The sequence below is a fragment of the Squalius cephalus genome (assembly GCF_949319135.1).
Source record: "Squalius cephalus genome assembly, chromosome: 12".
Taxonomy (NCBI): domain Eukaryota; kingdom Metazoa; phylum Chordata; class Actinopteri; order Cypriniformes; family Leuciscidae; genus Squalius; species Squalius cephalus.
The window spans coordinates 8119032-8138589 of NC_137133.1; the positions used below are offsets into that span (position 1 = coordinate 8119032).

Consider the following 19558-nt stretch of genomic DNA (forward strand, 5'->3'; position numbering starts at 1 on the left):
CGCCTCATTTTAGCAGCACGGTGACCTTCACGGCATGCCCGAAATAATATCAAAAAAAGGGAGAGGAGATGCATTACCGATTGTCGTTTAGTAGAAACGCTGACATCTGAAACAGGACTGACCAATCCAGAAGTCTCTGCGTCATCCGTAACAGACCAGAGGGACGCATCCTGTGAGTTGGGTGAAGATCTGAGTTTTAGCTTTGAAATGGAGTCTGATGTTATGGACAATGTCGGAAACCGGAAAACCGGAATGGAAAACCGGCCATTGAAGAGATGAACAAGTAATGAATGTGCATGAAGACTGACCTGTCTGTTCCCAGAAGTCTGGAGCTCTTTTTCTAGCAGCTCTAGGTCTGTGTCCACAGCCTTCAGGAGCAGTTGCAGACGGTTCCCGATGACGTGCACCCTCTCTTGGGCCTCCAGACACTCGCTGCCATGTGCCTGCACCAGCAGCTGCCCCGAAAGCTCCTGCAGACTGTCCACCTTCTGCTCAGTCTCCGTCAGCTCCCGCTGGATTTGCTGCAGACAAACATGTATCAATGTAGTTTAGCTTGGCAAACGGTTTGACTATGGATGAACTCCAATTTTCATAATGTAATGCCAAAAAACATACTTTAAATTACAATTTATGGCCTTACTATTTTCAACATGCTATCTCGTGGGATGCTCTATTCTTAGTCTTTATTTATTCTGCATTCAGTATTGGGTAAACAGGCAAATTTGTGTTCAGCCCATGTCCATCCATACCAAAAAGCAGTGACCTGTTCAGAGGTACCTTTAGTGCTCTGTAATGAGCTCGTATTGTATGGCGATCTAGCCCTGATGCGATTGGGATAATCTCATTCCTCCGGCGGTCGATGTTTTCCAGCCAGAGAAGAAGACCATGACTCAGCTCATGGAACTCCTGTAGAGAAGCAAAAAGTGTGAGTGACAGTATTTGCCAGTGTGTGTTTTTAATGTACACTAGCGTTCAAAAGTTTGAGGTCAGTAATTTTTTTTTTAATGTTTTTGATCAAAATAATTTTTTTCTTATTATTATTACATCCTTTCTTATTATCAATGTTAAAAAAAGTTGTGCTGCTTAATATTTTTGTGGAAACCATGATACATTATTTTGCAGGATTTGATGAATAGAAAGTTCAAAAGAACAGCATTTATTTGAAAAAGAAATCTTTTGTAACATTAACATGTCTTTACTGTCACTTTTGATCAATTTCATGCATCCTTGCTGAATAAAAGTATTACTTTCTTTCAAACAAATAATCTTACTGACCTCAAACTTTTGATGGGTAATATAGCAGGTGCTGTGTGTGTGTGTATGTACCTGGCACTGCATCAGAGCATCCTGGAGTGCTTTTCTCCAATCCTTAAGTGATTTTCCCAGTCGATCCCAGCGTGAGTTCATCTCCTTGAGTTTCGCTTTCAGTTCCTGGCTCTCCTCTGAGTCTGACTGGAGGAGTGCAACGCTATTTAAGTTGATGGACAGCACTTTGGACTTATGGGAATCAATGGCCTTCTGTAACTCCTGTTGAAACAAAATAAAGTGTTTGTGTTAGAATGTTGTGTGTTGATTTTTGAGATTGCATTGTGATATGTATTTAAGTGCAAGTCTTATTTTGGTTAATCAGGACTTCAATTGTTTATCTCTGTTGTTAAATTGCTCTGAAATGAAGGTCCACTAACAATCTTTGGACTGTATACATGTTTTAGTTTGTGTGACACTAAAAATAAACTGGTGAAATCAGATGCTCCAGGAATTTAACAGACTCTGTATGTGGGTCAACGGGATGCTGTGGATTTCCTCTTGTTTATTTCTGTTGCTGACATCCTGCCTGATTTGAAATGTTAGTGTGTGTGTGTGCCCAAGACTTTATTTAACAGTGTAGACATATGAGCAACCCACATATGGAGCTGTCAGTGACAAATATATGTTTACAGCTTGTGCATGACTAACTATTATATTTACAGTAATATGAAATGGTACATTCTGGTACATTCAAGCCACATACTTTCAGCAACAAAGAAGAAAGAAATCATTCTTTTTCAATGAGATTTTGAGCAACTATTGATGCAATGTGGGCCTGCCCTGTGACCAAATCAGCTTATTAGAATGATCTCTGAAATAACTTGTGACACTGAAGACTGGAGTAATGATGCTGAAAATTCAGCTTTGCCAGCACAGGAGTAAATAACATGTTGAAATATGTTAAAATAAAAAAAAGTTTTTAAATGATAAATATTTCACAATATTATTTTTTTGTGTATTTTTGAACAAATAAATGCAGCCTAGGTGAGCATAAGAGACTTCGGTTACACTTTATTTTAAGGTGTCATTGTTACAGTGTAATTATATATTTAAGTACTGAGTAATATTAATTAACTACATGTACTTACTATAGGGTTAGGGTAGGATTAGTGTTTAGTTGAGGGTTAGTTACATGTAATTATGCATAATTTAGTGTTATTACTATGGTAATTACATGTAACATATGTAACAAGGACACTGTAAAATAAAGTGTTACCGAGACTTCTTTCAAAAACATTAAAATAATCTTACCAATCCCAAAAGTTTAAACAGCACAGCAGTGTACAGAAACACATTTCTACTGCAGAATGTTCATTCTGATTCCTTGCCAAATTAGAAGGCATCTTATTTTTAGCGGTAAAAGAGCTGGTAAGTCATGATGCCAAATTGTATGGCATTCACCATGGGTCCTCCTGGGATTTCTAATGGGCTTTTAGAACAGTGGTTCTCGATTTATGTTATAGAATGGGAAAGGCTCTCTAAGTAGCGTTAACCACATACCTTATTTTACTCTAAAATTGAAAATCCATTATCTATTCCAGAGGGAACCCATGGCAAAGTAGCCTTTGGTGAACAATCTGATTAGATGTGTAACAAGGTCATGTGATAATAATATTGTTGGCTTTTATTTTGAAATGTTTATCATCCAAATTATTCTCTGGATTTTAAGACTACAAACAGAATAGCGCTGTAAATATTGTTTGTGAAAAAAGCTATGGCCAATTGTGCAGCCCACCAATAGCATTAGGAAGGAGCACTTACTAAATCCCTGTGTGAACTGTTCAAATATGCACAAACACATATTCACAAGTACAAATATGTTCTTATAAACCAAATAGGCAACACAAACCTTGAGTTTTCTAATTCTTTGCTCAATAGTGTGTATATCTGCACTATCTTTCCCCCTCAGCTCTGCTAACTTGGCCTCGGCCTGGCCGAGCCACGCCTCCATGCTGTCCAGGTCAGAGGTCATCTGTTGCCATAGCACCAGGTCTTCTCTCTGCCTGTGATCTGATTCAGCAGACTGGGCCTGGATCAGCTCCCAGCGCTCAATGACACCTGAAATAAGACAATTATAACAATACCATCACATTTAAACATAAATGTGTACTCAGAAACCTCAGCGTCTCTGTGCTGGGCTAACCTGTGCTCTGTGTCTCAGTGTTATCAGGGTTGCTCAGGCCTGATAGATTGTCCTCTTCCTCCTCCAGCTCGCCCTCAACCCTCTTGACCGCTTTCAGACTGCCACGGCAATCATCCATTAACCGCATCTGTGCAGAGCAAAGAAACAAATCAAACGTTCATTAACTTTGCCACATTCTGTCATTACAGACTAAACGGGCTGAGCAGTACATCGAATCTGTACTTACATAGCCCATGTAAGAGGTGTCGTGGCAACCCGCAGTGCCATCTGTCTGCTGGAGGCTGTAACGGCTGGTGTCCAGCATATTGTCTAATAATCGAACTGCTTCACCTGCAGGAGTTCATGTATTGATTAACGTGGGATGTCACATGACCATCTTAAAAAAAATAAGGATCATTCTGTGATCACATTGTGAATGTATTAGGAGTTTTGTAAGCTTTAAAACATGTTAAGTTTTATTCATGTTATTTGCTGAATACGGAATGTGAATATTATACAGAGAACTTGCTTGTTCTATATTTAAGACATCTTTAGTTATAACAGTGAAAAATGAAACAAAATATCAATGTCAATGTTGACTGTTACATGCTGGAATGAACGAGCATATGTAAATCTGATCCATGCATGTGGTTCCAACAACAGGGCAACAACATGTACAGTGGCTGAGAGAGCTCAACGCACTGCAACTGAAGAAAACACATGCAAATAGACAAAAAACACCAGCAAATTAAGGAAACATCATGTTTGACAACACATTTACTACAAATACTCACAACGCAACCAAATACAGAAACATGCTGCAAATGGCACAGACCACACGGTTTCAAGGGGACCCCAACAAGTGTGGCTGGGACATGCTTATTGTTCATTGTCTACTTGTCAGATGTGTTGAAGATGACCTTGTAGAGAGAGAGGTGTCGTCTTAGCAGCCCCTAATTTACTAACAAATGATCGTTGCGACGGAAGCGAATCAATCAAAACTAACTTTAGCTGGAAAATAACTTTACTAAAGAACCGCTATAAAGCCAAAACAGTCTCTGTTACTTTAAATTATACGCTTATCTCTGTAAAGCTGCTTTGAAACAATCTACATTGCTAAAAGTGCTATATAAATGAAGATGACTTGACTTGAAAGGTGAGTTTTTTGTTTAATTTAACATCCTGGTCGTATGTGCATTGTGAGTATTTTCAGCACATGAGTTGTTCACATACTTCTTAATTTTCTTAATGTGTTGGTGTTTTTTCTATTTGAATGTGTTTTCTTCAGTTGCAGCGAGTTGAGCTCTCTCGGCCACCTTAAACACGACCTAAGATCCGCTTTACAGAAGTGACATCACCTTATAATGTTTTTTTTTTTTAAAGAAATAAGTACTTTTATTCAGCAAGGATGCATTAAATTTATCAAAAGTGACATTAAAGAAATGTATATTCTTACAAAAGCTTTCCATTTCAAATAAATGCTGTTCTTCTGAGCTTTCAATTCATCAAAGAATCCTGAAAATGTATAATAATAAGAAATGTTTCTTTAGCACCAAATCAGCATAGAATGATTTCTGAAGGGTCATGTGACACTGAAGACTGGACAAAATTCAGCTTTACCATTACAGAAATAAATTAAATTTTTTAAATACATTAAAAGAGAAAACTACACATTACAAATAATAGCAAATTATTTTATTTATTCAGATTCATTGCTTTTTCTTTTATTCTACTCTCAATATATTAAATACAACGGAAGCCGATGCCTTGCAATCTGGTCACCAGATTTCTAGATTTAATGAACAATATCCTGTGAATTGTTTTCACTGGACTACACTTTGAGAGTTTCTCTCATCAAATTCTCAACTCCCTCTTTTGGTTTATTTTCAAGGAGGTGCTTTAAAACTTTATTTTCTCCCTTTTCTTCAAATCGAATGGCTATTAGCATCCTTTGCTATGAGAAAGCTTTTAAAGTTGGCAAACGCAACAGACCAGATCTCTCAGAATGTTTGACATGCACTCAAAAAAAATAAAAAAATAAAAATAAAAATCATGTAATAGTGCAATTCATGCAATATGATATTTAAAGGGACTCTTCAGCATGCAGTGTAGTTTAATTTAGTATTAATTTAGCATGCCACAACATATTGCCTACCAGAGGAGGACCTCAATGTGTTTTCTGTTAATTTTATATAAGCCTCAGGGCTCTCAGGAATCACTACATCTGTGGAAAAAGAGATACACAACAAGGCATACCAACAGTTTATAGAGAAGACCAGTTCATGGTGTTGGACACTCAGTTGGAGCATTATCTCATGAACATCCTTCAAGTCAAGCACACTCACTTGTAAGTGCTGCAGTGGCCATAGACAGTAACTCCTCATCCTCATCTTTTTGTCTACCCCGCTCTGTAGACATGGTATGGCCCATGGGGTCCAGGTCATAGTCATGGTCCCATTCCAGAGGGATGGAGTCTACGCTGGCAGGGGTGTCCCGGCCAGAGCCGTTTGCGCAAGCAGGAGCAGTGGCAACTGAAGGTGGTCTGCTAGTTGTCTGGGACATGGCATCATCCTCACCCCACTGAAGGTCTGAGAGGTCACCTGACTCTAATTCACGATCTGAGCCTTCACACTCATCATCGGTTAGCTGTGAACAAGAGGTTGCACGAAAGTGAGAACCACCTTTACTCTGGCAAAACAAAATTCACTGTATGAATTAAATATACTTTGATCCTTATTAAAGTTATTCAGTCAAGAGCAGAAAGTGATTTTCTCTTTGTCGTTTGTTGTTTGATTAACATTAATGACATAGACAACAGCAGGTTTATTAGGCTGCTGTCACTTTAAGACAGAATGTCTAATACACTGACACTCCTCTGCTTTTCACCCCAACTGTATATGTTCACTTAACACATAGCTGACTGTGTATATATGAATACTCCCCACGATAGCCGTTTTGACATAATTGTGTGTCTATTTGTCCATTTAACTACAATAAGCCACGAAAGAACTGAATTTGGGATCAGATGCTGTCTAAGAGAGGTGGATTTCTGTGCATGTGCTTTCGGGTGTGTGTCAGTGCAAGAAATGCATTGAGTTCTTTATTAACGGCTTATTGTACTCAACTCTTTTTAGCATCATGCACATCCTGCTCTTTATTTTCTCATTAATGCATGTTTCTTTCTAAAGTGTGCTACACATTCTGCGTTAAAAACAATATAACAAAATGTGTAACGTTAGACTCTTTATCCGCCGTCATACCCTATGTCATATACATGTGAATATGTCTCACCGGCAGGCGTGTGAGTTTCCTGTAATAGCGTTCCACCCGACCAAACACCTCCCTACAGTATCTCTGCAGCTCATCCAGCTCTTCCTCTATGACAGCAGCATCCAGAGGCTCACTCTTCTCCATCAGCACCTCCCCCTGCCCAAACACACTCTCCATCTTTCCCATGTTCAGACTGATCTCCTGCTGGAATGCCTTTGGCACACAAGTGATCACAAATTCATTTTAAATTCATTTTAAATTAAGTAAATGTTCTACAGAACAAGTAAAAACAATTTTGTCAGAGTTGTCGGAGTTTTCCAGGTCTAAAATATATATCATGCATGTTAGTGAATTGTCAAAGTATAAAAACATGGAGAAAAACATTTTTTGGCTGTAATATTAGGAATTAATATTTTATATATAATTAATATTTTAAATGCTAATCATTCACATGCACACACACACAGCCCTCACCTTTAGTTGCCTGATCTTGGCCTGAACGTCACACTCTGAGAAATGCTCGATGTTGGTGAGCTGCAAGTCCATCTCAGTCAGCCATACCAGAATACCATCTCGGGCTGTCTCAAACTCCTCTCGCTGACCAATGAAATGCTGCAGGACAGAAGAGGGACAATGAATCACACAGCTCCTCTGTGTAGTTCAGGTTCTGAATCAATAGTGATTGTTACAGAGGTTCTGAATATAATTAAAAGTATCAACAAGGGAAGATTTGTTTAATGTTTTTGAAAGAAGTCTCATGCTCACCAAGGCTACATTCATTTGATAAAAAACTGTAAAAACAGTGATATTATTAAAATTTTAAATAACTGTTTTCTATTTCAATACATTTTAAAATGTAACTTATTCATATCATTACTCCAGTCTACAGTGTCACATGATCCTTCAGAAATCATTCTTCCTGAATAAAATGATACATTTCATAATATATATAACATAAAATTGATAATACATCACCTTAAGCCTGCGCAAGATGGCTGCTACTCTCTTCTGTAGTATATCCCAGCGTCGGTTCCCATCATGCACCATTTGTCGTAGTTGGCAGGACGAGTCTGTGCGGTTTTCACGTGCCAGCCTTCGATACTGTTTATTGATCAGCTCTAGCTGGGTCAGACACTCCTGCACCTGTCTCTGAAATGCCTGTGATATAATAGCAATGTATGTAAGACAAGCTGAAAGTATCTCACCATTGCAAATAACACCATTACATACGGTGCAAACAAAGTCTGAGATTCACAAACAAACTGGTACAACTCACTTGCTACACCGTGTTTTAGTTTGAGTTATGTGAAGCATTTTTAAAAGATATAATTATTTTAGCACGGTTAGCATGGTTTATTAATTTGTTTCAGTCAACAATGACAACTTTCAAATTGTTAAAGACTAAAAGGTTAAAGTGGACTGGATAGTAGCCATTGGATGATAGCAGTGAGACACGTGCAAGGGTGACCCCACTGACCCAGTCTCTAGAAAGAGTCATCATAGTACAGGCTGGTGACAGATACTTGATATCTTTTTTTCTTTCCCAACAGGATTCTTGTCAATATTTGTCTCTATTCAGGCCCCTTTCTATGGAGCCCCTAAAAGGACATGGTGGTGGTAAAAAACATGAGACGGGAGGGAAAATGCTTTTGCGTTCTCTCGCAAATGTTTTACGGTCCACCGAGAAACTTTACGTTCGCTCGAAAAACAGCGAGCGAAGCAAAAGCAAAAGCAAAAGCATTGACAAATAATTTTTCCTCCCATCACATATTTTTTTTCCTTCATGTCCCTTTAGGGGCTCTGTACCTTTCTCAGTTGTCCTCTAGACCAGGGGTTCCCAATTCCAGTCCTCGCCCCTTCCTGCTCTACACACTGTGTATGTCTCTCTTATCTGACACGCTCAGTTGAGGAGTGGGTTCTATTTGACCGTATGTGCACTACGAAGTGGACTTAAAAGGGTATTTAGTCATCTTAAGAGAGATTCCAATCTGAAGCAGGTGTGTTTGTATACGGCTGTTCACAGGTGTTAAGTGCGTGAGACGCGACAATTACAAGTCAACTATCATGATTACGGGTTAAATAAGATAAAAAGACATATTACCAAATTACTTTTATTTTCATATTAAACATCGCAACATTCATTTATCAATAAGTTTAGGGCTTTTGTATTGGACATTACATTAAGTGAAATTTATCATTAATTTTTATATTGTATTATTATAAACCAGTAAAGTATATTATTGCCATCAAACCTTAAACTCCTCTAATATGTTCGACTTGAGATTCGTCTGTGTTTAACATTGCAGGATGTTTTGCGAATAAACGCATTTTGTCAAGTAAAGTGAACTTCAACAGATATCACATGCTCAGGGAATAGGGAACAGTGAACACTTCGTAGGGACCCTGTCAATCAGGACGCACCCGATCATGGAGCCGATGATCTGAATCAGGTGTGTTAGATAAGAGAGATATACAAACTGTGCAGAGTGGAGAGGCGCGAGGACTGGAATTGGGAACCCCTGCTCTCACTCAGTACCTCAAGCCCAGTGACTCTCTCTGTGGATCTCAGAATACCTCAAACTTCTTGAGCTCCTCTTTAGCGATGGTGTACAGAACTCCAGAGGAGTTGGGCAGAGCTGCTGTCCTCTCTGACACTTTCAGCCATTCTTCAAAACGGGAGTAATCATCCAGAAACTTCTGCCACAACCTCCATGTCTCCTCAATCCTGCAGAAACACATACAGTGGGGTTCAAACGTCTACACAGTCCACACTAAAAATGTACCTGGAAATATAACTGTACAATATCATCCATTTAAAAAAGACAGCTGTTAAACATTTCATCATGTACTAAAGTCAACTCTGAATTAACCTGCATACAATGAGCCAGTAGGCATAACATGCTCTCACACCTGTTCCTCTGGTGGCCTGGTTGAACTATCCTACTTTCAACGTTCTTACCTTAACAGAATTATTTTTGATTGTACTGTGCTTCACTTTCATCACTATTGGTCAAACGTTTGGGTCTCCAATGCTGCATTTATTTACTCAGAAACACAGTAAAAACATACCATACAGTACAAACACACTCACTTGAGCCTCCTCTCCATGGCAACAGCACAGATGTTTCTCCAGCGGCGGTCCAGGCCGCGTGTGGCCTGCTGGATGGATTCACAATCAGTCTCTGTGGCACAGGCGTCACAGTCGTGCAGCAGCACCTCACACAGGTTCAGCACTGACGCCACACCGGTGCTGTGCTTCTCGATGTCACGCTGCAGATCCTGCAGAGATTGAAGATTTGTACTGAGCTTCTCAAGACATCTGACATCACGATCATTTAGGCAGTTTCTGTTTCATTTCAGTTTATTAGGCAGAGGAGCTTGCAGTCATGCATTTCTCCATAAATTATGTTGTTGCTAGCCTGGCAAGCCAGACCTACATCAAGATGTTGGGTCTGGCAACTCACCTTAGACACGGCTAAATAAACGGCTGTCTTTCAAATTCCCTGTCCCTTTCAAATAGCGCTTCAACCAACCAGAGCGTTTTCCCAACAGCGGAGCTTACGTTAGTTGATAGATTCAACTTTTGAATCTGGCCGGCAAAACTACGAACACATCTTCCTTTTTAAAGAATGACTTAAGTACCGTTCTTTGCTCTTTTCTCAAAGAAAAACTTAACTCCAAGTCCTCCAGAGTCGCGGCCAAAGCCGATTCGAAAGACTGTTCTCCAGCAGCAGCAGCCATTCTTTGTTTTCAAGTAGCAGGGAACCGTCGCAACTCTGTCGTCATTATGTTAAGCCCGCCCCGCCTACTCTATACACGATGTGATTGGCCTGACCCAATTTAGGTTTTTACAGCTCTGAAAGTCAACAGAGAGTTGCTAGACTACCCTGGCTGCAAAATAAATTTTGCTTCCGTTAGGGTGCGTCTAGATTTCTAGGCTATGTTGTTGCATCATCAGGTCCAAAAAAATGAAGAAACCTTGCCTTTTTACAATCATATGATCATTTGTCTCTAATACAGGAAGAGGATGATGTGTGCTGGCTGTTGCTGGGTAAAGTAAGGATACATGATAATACTAAAACAGTAACTGGGTCAGATGAAGTCACGTTCTTTTTGTCTAAAGAATTTTTAAACTCATTTCACTTGCAGCGATTTAACAGGTCTTTAAAATATAGTAAGAAATGTTTGTGTGCCTTTGTCTGTGAATGAATGTAATTTCTGTGTGTGTGTTACCTGTTGCTGGTTGAGTTTTCTTTGGATCTCGTGTGAGTCACAGGTCTCATAGACGATGGGACGTGAAAGTTCAGTCTCGACTTGAGCCAGCCAGGAGCGCAGACTGCTCATGTTCTTATCCAGCTGCTGCACGGCCACCAGTGTCTCCTTCAACTTCTTTACCCTAAAGACCCCCAGAGACAGATTGTATTAACATCAGATTCTGATTCAGCATAATCACAAATTAAATAAAACATATTTAATGTTTAGTCAAGGTAACTTGGGTTGAGATCGTCTCTCTCTCCTGAAAAATAATCAGTAAATATGGGGTGTACACTCAATAATTAATGTTTTTCTGAATAGTCATATTTTGATTTGAAATACTTTTATAGTATTGTCTTTCCATAAAACAGCATTTTAAGCTTAACAGACAAAAATACAGTTTTTCAATTTTAATGTCAATTTAAATAAAAATAAAATATTATGATTATTTAATCATTTTAATAATGTATATTTAGTATTATAGTAGTTTGATAATTATTCTATTTATCCTTGCCAAATTTATATCGTAATGACCATGAAAACAATATTGTTAATTTCTACTTTTCTCACAGCATAATAAGCTGAAAATAATGCTTATACAATGATACTGCTTACAACATCATTTCTCTAGCATATTTTAAACGTTTTCATATAGTAAACATATAGTTTACATATTCTTAAATACATCATTTGCATTATAAATGTCACAAATGTTACTTTGTCACTTGTTAACTGATGTGAGGTCAAGCTGTATTGCAAATATAACAACATACGCAGAGACAGAATGCAATCCAATGGTGTCAGAGTTTCCTATAGTTCCTGAATCACATGCTCAATGCAGTGCTATTGTCACACTCACGCATACCAGCATAGCATGTTTCAGCTGTGCCAACATTCCAGATTTAGATCTTAGAAAAATTGTCTTATCTCAGGATCTAGATATAAAGCTTTCAACTTCAGCTAGCTTTGATCGAAACTTTGGTGTACGCTGTAGCAGTTAGCAAAAACATAGACAGAGTTTGACCTGGTGAGATAAAGCCCTGATGTAACCCTGGCATTTGAACGGTTCAGTGTGACAGTGCTTTAAGCTACATTCCTGAAGCACAAAAATGAAAATCTGAAATGAATCTGACACACTGAAATGAAATCCACCACAACAACAACAAAGGTCAACTAATGCAGCATGGTAAAGCGTTTTCTTCAACAAACTTCAAACTTCAATAATGTACATTTTAGCAATCACATATGTGGAGATTCATTTACACATCTCAAATACATATTTCACCCACATAAACTAATAAACCTAATTTTAGACACTTCACCATTAGACATGTCTAAGTATGACACAAAATATCAAATACTGCAACTTCCAGTACTGCATTAACATATCTCAAACATCAGCAGAATATGTAATACGTAAATGATAAGTGAAAATATATTTTCCTGCCTGTTAATGTCGCAGTCACACTCTGGCAGATCAGAGTCCTGTTCAGGGCATCCTGCCATGTCATCAGTGCCCATTTCCAGCACCATTGGGCATAATCTTTCCAATCAAGTGTCCCAGAAGAAAGAAAAACTTCCCTGTCAAAAGTCACCTTCTCTTTCGTCTGAATAACAGTGTCCAGGCTTTCTCTACTGCCCCGGTTAGTGTGTGGGGTATCTGACCATGTGTGTGTGTGTGTGTGTGTGTGTGAGAGAGAGAGAACTCAAGTGCAGGCATGAGCAGCTGGGAGTGACAAATACCGCTGTGGCTAAAATAAGACGCCAGTCATTAGCATGTGCTGATCAGAGGACTGGAATGTGTGTGTCTCATTATACATGTATATATATATATATATATATATATATATATATATACATATATAAACAAAAACTAAAAAAGTTTGATTTATTAAATAAAGAATTTTAAGAGAAAAACAAAGATCACAACCATTTTTAGCTTCAAAATTAAATGTAATTTAATTAACTTTTTTTCAAATGGTCTATTATTGTTGATGTTGAGAAAAAAAATTTAATTGAAAAAAAAGAAAGAAAGTAAATTGAAAAACCAAAACATTGGAAATGTGTATATACTTAACCATATGTTGGGGATATATTTGTACTCAGAAGTGAGCTAAATCTGACAAAAAACCCTTTTGGTGACATCCTCCTTTGTATAAATGGTAAAAATGCATTAAAAATGTATGTTAGGGTAGAGTGTTGGTTAAGGTTAAGTTACTAGCTGTGTAACTAGCTGTATATAAAAAAAAACAATAGAAGTCTGTGGAATGTCCCTGTTCAGAAAGCCAAGTAAAAGTGTGTCAGTGTGTGTGTGCAAGAAAGATTTTAAATATGTTTGCTTCTGAACAATGTGGATCCTTTTGCCTGAGCAAAAAACTCTGCACTTAGCTCTTTAATTCAATCCAAATAAAAGCATGTCATTCTACTACCATTCTCTATAAACTCTTAGGGAAAACTCAAGACAGCAGCCGTCGCGCAGAGCTAATGCACATGAGTGAGAGTGAGAAAGAGAGAGAGAGAGAGAGAGGATGACACCCTCTCACATATGGGTCACAGTGAAATCAACACCACACATGTGAGAAGCTTTCAGAATTGACTGCAGGCAACTCGACTGTCCCAGTCATATCCAGAGACACCATGGTGTCATGTTTAAGATGCTGGTGCAAAATACTTCCTTTCCACCCATGGGCCAAATGAACTGACTGACCCATCTGGAAATATATTTTTGTATTTCTGAATTAAAACATTCTGTGTTTGTTCTGGCAAAGATCAACTCTCGCAAGCATAAAATACACAAATGGCAAAACAATTGTAAATGTAAATGTACAACAATTATAAAAACATTTAATTTCATTTTAGAGACTCACCTAGCTGCTATAAGGTCAAGCAGATGCTGCCAGCGCTCATTGACTTTGCTGAGTTTGTACTGGATTTCTGCAGCTTTGCTTTCATGGCTGGCCTGAGCCAGTCTCTCCCCCATCTGTTCCAGCTGATGCTTGCTCTCCGTGGTCACTGAGATCTCTTCCTGATAGTCCTGATAACAAAGAGTTTGCACATTTGTTCAGTTAAAAATTCATGATTATACATTGTTTTTCACTTATTCAGTGAAATAAGTTTGACATCCTTTAGTTTAAATAAACTAGAATCTATACTTAGCAATCAAACATATCGTTTTTTTTACCCGCAGGATGTTAATTATTTGCCAATTTCTTTCATAAGAAATAAATGTGTTGTGAATATCTGTTAATATCACCTTCCTGAGCTTTTCAATCATCTCCTCAATGCTGATGTCGCCATTCTGTGAGACCTTGCTCTCCATGAGGGTGAGCCACTCACACAGCTCTTTGTTCTTCTCATTAAACACAGCCCACTCGTTCAGCCTCTCGCTCACCTGCTGCCTGCGCAGGGACAGCTGCGGGGATGACAGACAATGATCCATTAAGATCAAGTGTTCAGTGAGCACAGAGTACGATTAAAGAAGGACATAAAGTGCAATGAGACTGAGAGGAGGTGCAAAAAGGTTGGTGAGCAGAATAAGGACAGGAAGATGTCAGATGGACAGGTCATATTTCAATCTCTAAAGTGTCATGCACCAAACTTCCTTCCCATGGTCCTTCCTTACTAAGAGACATCAGGTTGAAGTGGCACAAAATCATTGCAATCCTTTATACTACTCTGCTGTAAGCAAACAAAGAGCCATCAAGAACTTCAACAACATCATTTTACAGGCAAACGCAAAAGAAATTCCTGCCATCTCAATTTTTTCTAATCACTCTTTCCATTTAAGGGCTCTCTGGAAAGCAAACAAGCTTTCTCCAAACACAAAAACAAGCACTTCTGGGAATTTTAGATGATTATTGGGTAAACACTAAACATAAGCATATGAAAGTGTAGTTTTGTCTTGTTTTCATGTAAAAATATCTAAACACCCTTAGAGCAAGATATATTTACTTAAGGAGAAGAATTGCATAACATATTAAGACTTGTTTATTATATATCTTGAATTTATTTATTGGGTTTTTTTCTTGTTATAAGAATAAACCTTACTAAATTTGGTTCCTTTTATGCTTAGAACAACAATTTGCCAATGATTAAGAAAATTATTGGATTTTTTTAAATAAGAGCTACACTATCTTATGAGAAAATCAACCTATTGAACTTGCGCAATATTTTAATCAATTTGCAAATCAGTTCATCCCTTTACATAGCCATTATCTAAAGTTATTAAAACTTTATGAAAACTTGCAGTTGTTCATATACTGTAATGTTAGCGTTTCAGTGTCTGAGTTTGTTCTCTGTGCTGTAGTCTTGTGTGCCTGTGCTCATGGCAGACAGCTGTGCATAGACCGTGTTATGGTGTAAAACAAATGTGAAGGGACAGACTGTTTGGCTGACGTGTGTACCTGGTGACAGGTCTCCTCCCACTGTCTCTGGAGTAATATCAGTCTCTCGTGTAGGACTGTGAGGTCATCAGCACTGAGGCCGCTGGAGAGAGACTCCCTCAAAATACACAGCCCGGCTACATCATCAACCCAGCCTTCAATACTGCCCTCTAAATCCTATCACACACACACATACAGTACACAGTCATGAACACTTCATAAACAAAAATAATAATTTATAAAGATTTACAGTTCAAACTGCAACTGGTGAAAATAAAGTTTGGTCACACTTTAGTTTAGGGTCCACTTCTCACCATTAACTAACTATCAACTAGGACTTTTGCTTCAATAAACTCCTAATTACTGCTTATTAATATTTAGTAAGGTCATTGTTAAGTTTAGGTATTGGGTAGGATTAGAAATGTAGAATATGGTCATGCAGAATAAGGCATTATATGTGCTTTAGAAGTACTAATAAACAGCCAATATCCTAGCAATATGCATGCTAATAAGCAACTAGTTAATAGTGAGAATTGGACCCTAAACTACTAAAGTACTAAACTAAAGTGTTACAAAATTTTCAATTATGTCAAACTAAACTAAATTAATAAAATTTAAATTACAGTTCAAACTGTAACTGCTGAAAATAAAGTTTTAGGACTTTAAAAAAAGTATTTAAACAAACAAATGTTGATATTTGTTGATATTAATATCTCAGCAAGCATTCACAGAGTGTTAAACTGTATAATCCTAATACAGATATGGTATGGGACTCACAAATAACAACAGTCAACAAGACATTAAGCCCATAAACACATAATCTGTGTCAAGAAATAATTAGAATAGAAAAAGCTGGTAACACTTTTGTTTTGTTGCTGCATGAGCACGTCCTACTAAACCTCAGCGTCTCTGCTAACATGAAGGGTTGTAGCATGATTAGCATGCACCTCAACATCTTTCCCTCAGGCAAAGTCAAAGAAACTCTTGCTGATAGTCTAGCTCATAGAGATCAGAGGTTGATGTCACTTTCACAAAGTTTCTTCTACACTACACACTTCTCTCAAATCAACCCTTCTTTGCAGATAAAAAATGAATCAAAGCGTCAGGGCATTGCACACATTCTACATGAAGTAAGTAAGGGCATTATTAATGCAGTGGTTGACAGCAGCAGACTGCACAAATATGTAGCATAACTATCTAGACCAGAGATGCTGTTGTGTTATCACGTCAAATCTGGTTAGGAAATGCTTTAGCACAAATGATAAGAAAGATACTCAGATGTTGCTGAAGCAACACGATTCTAGAAGCTCATAAGATGAGTCCGATTTCATTTGTGTACCTTGCAGCGAATCTGTTCTGTGTGAAGCTCCTCGTGGTGGTCGGGTAAAGGCACAGAGAGCTTTTGCTTGAAGTCCCTCAACTTCTCGTGCGATGCAGCAATTCCTTTCTCACACTGATCCCAGTCCTGCACACATAGCCAGAAAGAAAAAATATTGTGAAATCATGAGAGAGAGTGAGCATGATCATTTTCAAGGATTGCACGTCCTTTTATGCCACTCTGCAGTTGCTGCAGTGCACAGTCTAGCAAGGTTTGCCATTATGCATTTAAGAAACACCAAGCTTTGCAGTTTTTTTTGTGCGCTGATGAACATGCTTATTACAAAAGTCGGATATAGACATACAGTGATCATCATTGGTAATCAGGAGGACTGTAATAGAGAAAGTCATATGTAACCAAATCCAGCCAGGTCTTTATTTAAACGTGGCCAGAGCAAAGGGCCATGGTCCCGAGACATAGAGAGAAAGATTATCATGCAGAGATTAAGCAGTGAGGTACCTTCTTCCATCATGTCATCCGAGAAAACAGAGGGATGTGGAAGAGAGAGGAAGAGAAAGAGGCAGAGCCCGAAGGGAAGAGGAGCCATTTTCCTTTGCAATCCAAATTTGTTGTCTGTCCCCAAGTGTGCTGCGTCAAAATGGAGCGGATGTCTCCCTGTCCCTGCTGCCCTGTGTTGGCAGCGCAGCACCGCTCGGACTGCCTCCCACAGTACTGAAGATATTTCTCTCGCCTTCAGCTCTCTCGTTCTCTCTCTTTCATCCCCCTCACGCGCACACACTAAACACATCACACTCTCTCCCTCTCCCTCTAACTATGCTACAGTAGCTTGCCTCTATTTGCTCTGTAAGGTCAGATGCAAAGTCCTTCACTGTCTCTCTTTTCTTTTAGGAAAAGCACTATGAACAAGAGATACATTTATAGGTTTGCAGAATCTTCGCTTCGTATATTTGATTTTTGTTTTGCATTATTTAGCACTTCAGCTATATTTTCATATTTCTGATTTTTGTAGCTCAAAATTAGCCTGGTAATCCCAAACTCTGCTACGTCTCTTTGCTTCGTAGACAGAGTCTGGCATGGCATAATTGAAAAGCGACAAGCGGCGCTTGTCTGAAGTTTAAAATCATTGGTTACCCGTAAGCCACTCACATAACGTTTGGTTATGGCGTGTGTTATGCGCATGCTCAGCCGCATCTAACTTCCACTATAAACACATGTATGATGTGAAAACAAAACCATCGAGCGAAATACCGGAGTGAACATGGCTGTGCGCGACTTTTGCAGATTATGTGAAGTAAATCTACGCATCCACGGTACAATCAGTGTCTACGTCACGGCTCTCAGCCCGCCCTCTGTTCGTTGATTGGCCGGCTGTTTTCAGGCCGGAGGAAAACGGAAAGCTATTACGCTGTCTCAGACTGAGTACAGAAGCGAAATGAAATTGAGCGGAAGTAAGAAGTCTGACGTAGTCAGGCTAGCTCAAAATAGCGTGTAGCCCTAATTTCACAGAACACCAAAACAATCTGAACTTGAAAGTTTTAACTATCGGCGCAGCCCTTAACAAACTGTGACAAATGTTGTACTATAAAATCCTAAAACTGTTACAAATCGCATAACACTGCAACAAGAAATTCACACTCAAACAGTGGAGTCCAAAAGTCTGAAATCACATTTAAAAACCAGAAAATAAAAGCCTAAAAATACATTTTTAGAATGTAAAATTAATACATTTAAAATAAATAATTTTAGAGTAAACATATTTAAAATAAATAACATTTTACAAAAGTATGTACTATTTCTAGGCGACTAAAATTATAAAGCACTTCTAAAAAAACGTCAGAAATTAATTTTCATTTTTAAATTACATTTTTACACTCAAATTGTTGTGCTGATAATTAAATCAGAAACACTTTTTTTTTTATTAGAAAAAATGCAAAAGAGAAGCATTTGACTTTGACCACTAATCATACATGTGCTAATAATACCAACCAACTCCAGCAAGCTGTCAAAAGAAATGCAAATAACCAAAGACTCCACTCAACTATTCAACTTTATACTTTGCCAATGATATGAACAACTAAATCAAGCGAATACGCAACAAGTCAAACAGTTAGTGCACCCAAACATGTTTTTATTAACATTTACTCTTAACTCACCCTCAACAATGAAAGCAGTTCTTTCTTCCTTTCATCGAGGCGGATGTTAATGGTCCTCCAGTGCTCCTGCACACCAGTGAGCTCAGTGTGAAGCGAAGCCTCCGCTCTGGCATCAGCCCACAGGAGGAGTTGCCTTCCAGCCTCCACCGTGAGGATGTAGCTGCCCTGTTGCCTCTGGAGCACACGCTCCTTCAGCTAGAGGGAGAAAAGTGAACATCCATATTGCTTGAGGCTATTATTTCTCTGTTTACACAACTAAGGCTGTATCTTTACCTGTATGTGGTCTAACATTCCACGGATCTGCTGTAGTGCTACTGTTGCTCCCTGTTGTTGGTCTTCCGGTTCCAGAGACACCTCTTGCAACCAATGGCGCAGTTTCTCTATCAGATCTGTGTACCGCTGCCACTGCCGAACCAAACTGTCAATAATACCCCGTCTTTGCTGGGCCCGCCTCACTACTCCTTGCCACTGGTTACTAAGCAGTGCCAGTTTCAAGCCAAAGTCATCCCTTTTGTGTAAGTCAAAATGAAAAGACTGTCACTTCAAGTATTTTTGAATGAAAGAATAAGAATAAACAAATGAACTAACATTACCTGTCCTCCACTTGTCCCTGATTCAGTAGCTGATGTCCATCATTGATGATAGAGTATAGAATCTGTTGTCGACTAAACATGTCTACTTGAAATAGCTATCCACACACACACACACACACACACACACACACACACAC

General features: G+C 38.6%; 1 protein-coding gene across 1 annotated transcript in view; it reads right to left on the reverse strand.

The window, feature by feature from the left end:
- syne1a (spectrin repeat containing, nuclear envelope 1a) overlaps positions 1 to 19558 on the reverse strand; it is a 124471-nt gene that overhangs the window by 2359 nt on the left and 102554 nt on the right. The window contains exons 123-144 of the mRNA XM_079887687.1: positions 19422 to 19516; positions 19102 to 19336; positions 18829 to 19023; positions 16676 to 16801; positions 15358 to 15513; positions 14208 to 14366; positions 13822 to 13988; positions 10934 to 11096; positions 9792 to 9979; positions 9275 to 9425; positions 7676 to 7858; positions 7175 to 7312; positions 6722 to 6913; positions 5776 to 6076; positions 5586 to 5654; positions 3678 to 3781; positions 3452 to 3578; positions 3158 to 3366; positions 1327 to 1527; positions 778 to 906; positions 309 to 521; positions 78 to 170 (exon numbers count right to left, since the gene is read on the reverse strand). Coding sequence (XP_079743813.1) covers positions 78 to 170; positions 309 to 521; positions 778 to 906; positions 1327 to 1527; positions 3158 to 3366; positions 3452 to 3578; positions 3678 to 3781; positions 5586 to 5654; positions 5776 to 6076; positions 6722 to 6913; positions 7175 to 7312; positions 7676 to 7858; positions 9275 to 9425; positions 9792 to 9979; positions 10934 to 11096; positions 13822 to 13988; positions 14208 to 14366; positions 15358 to 15513; positions 16676 to 16801; positions 18829 to 19023; positions 19102 to 19336; positions 19422 to 19516 — 3594 coding nt within the window. The remainder of the gene's footprint in view (positions 1 to 77; positions 171 to 308; positions 522 to 777; positions 907 to 1326; positions 1528 to 3157; positions 3367 to 3451; positions 3579 to 3677; positions 3782 to 5585; positions 5655 to 5775; positions 6077 to 6721; positions 6914 to 7174; positions 7313 to 7675; positions 7859 to 9274; positions 9426 to 9791; positions 9980 to 10933; positions 11097 to 13821; positions 13989 to 14207; positions 14367 to 15357; positions 15514 to 16675; positions 16802 to 18828; positions 19024 to 19101; positions 19337 to 19421; positions 19517 to 19558) is intronic.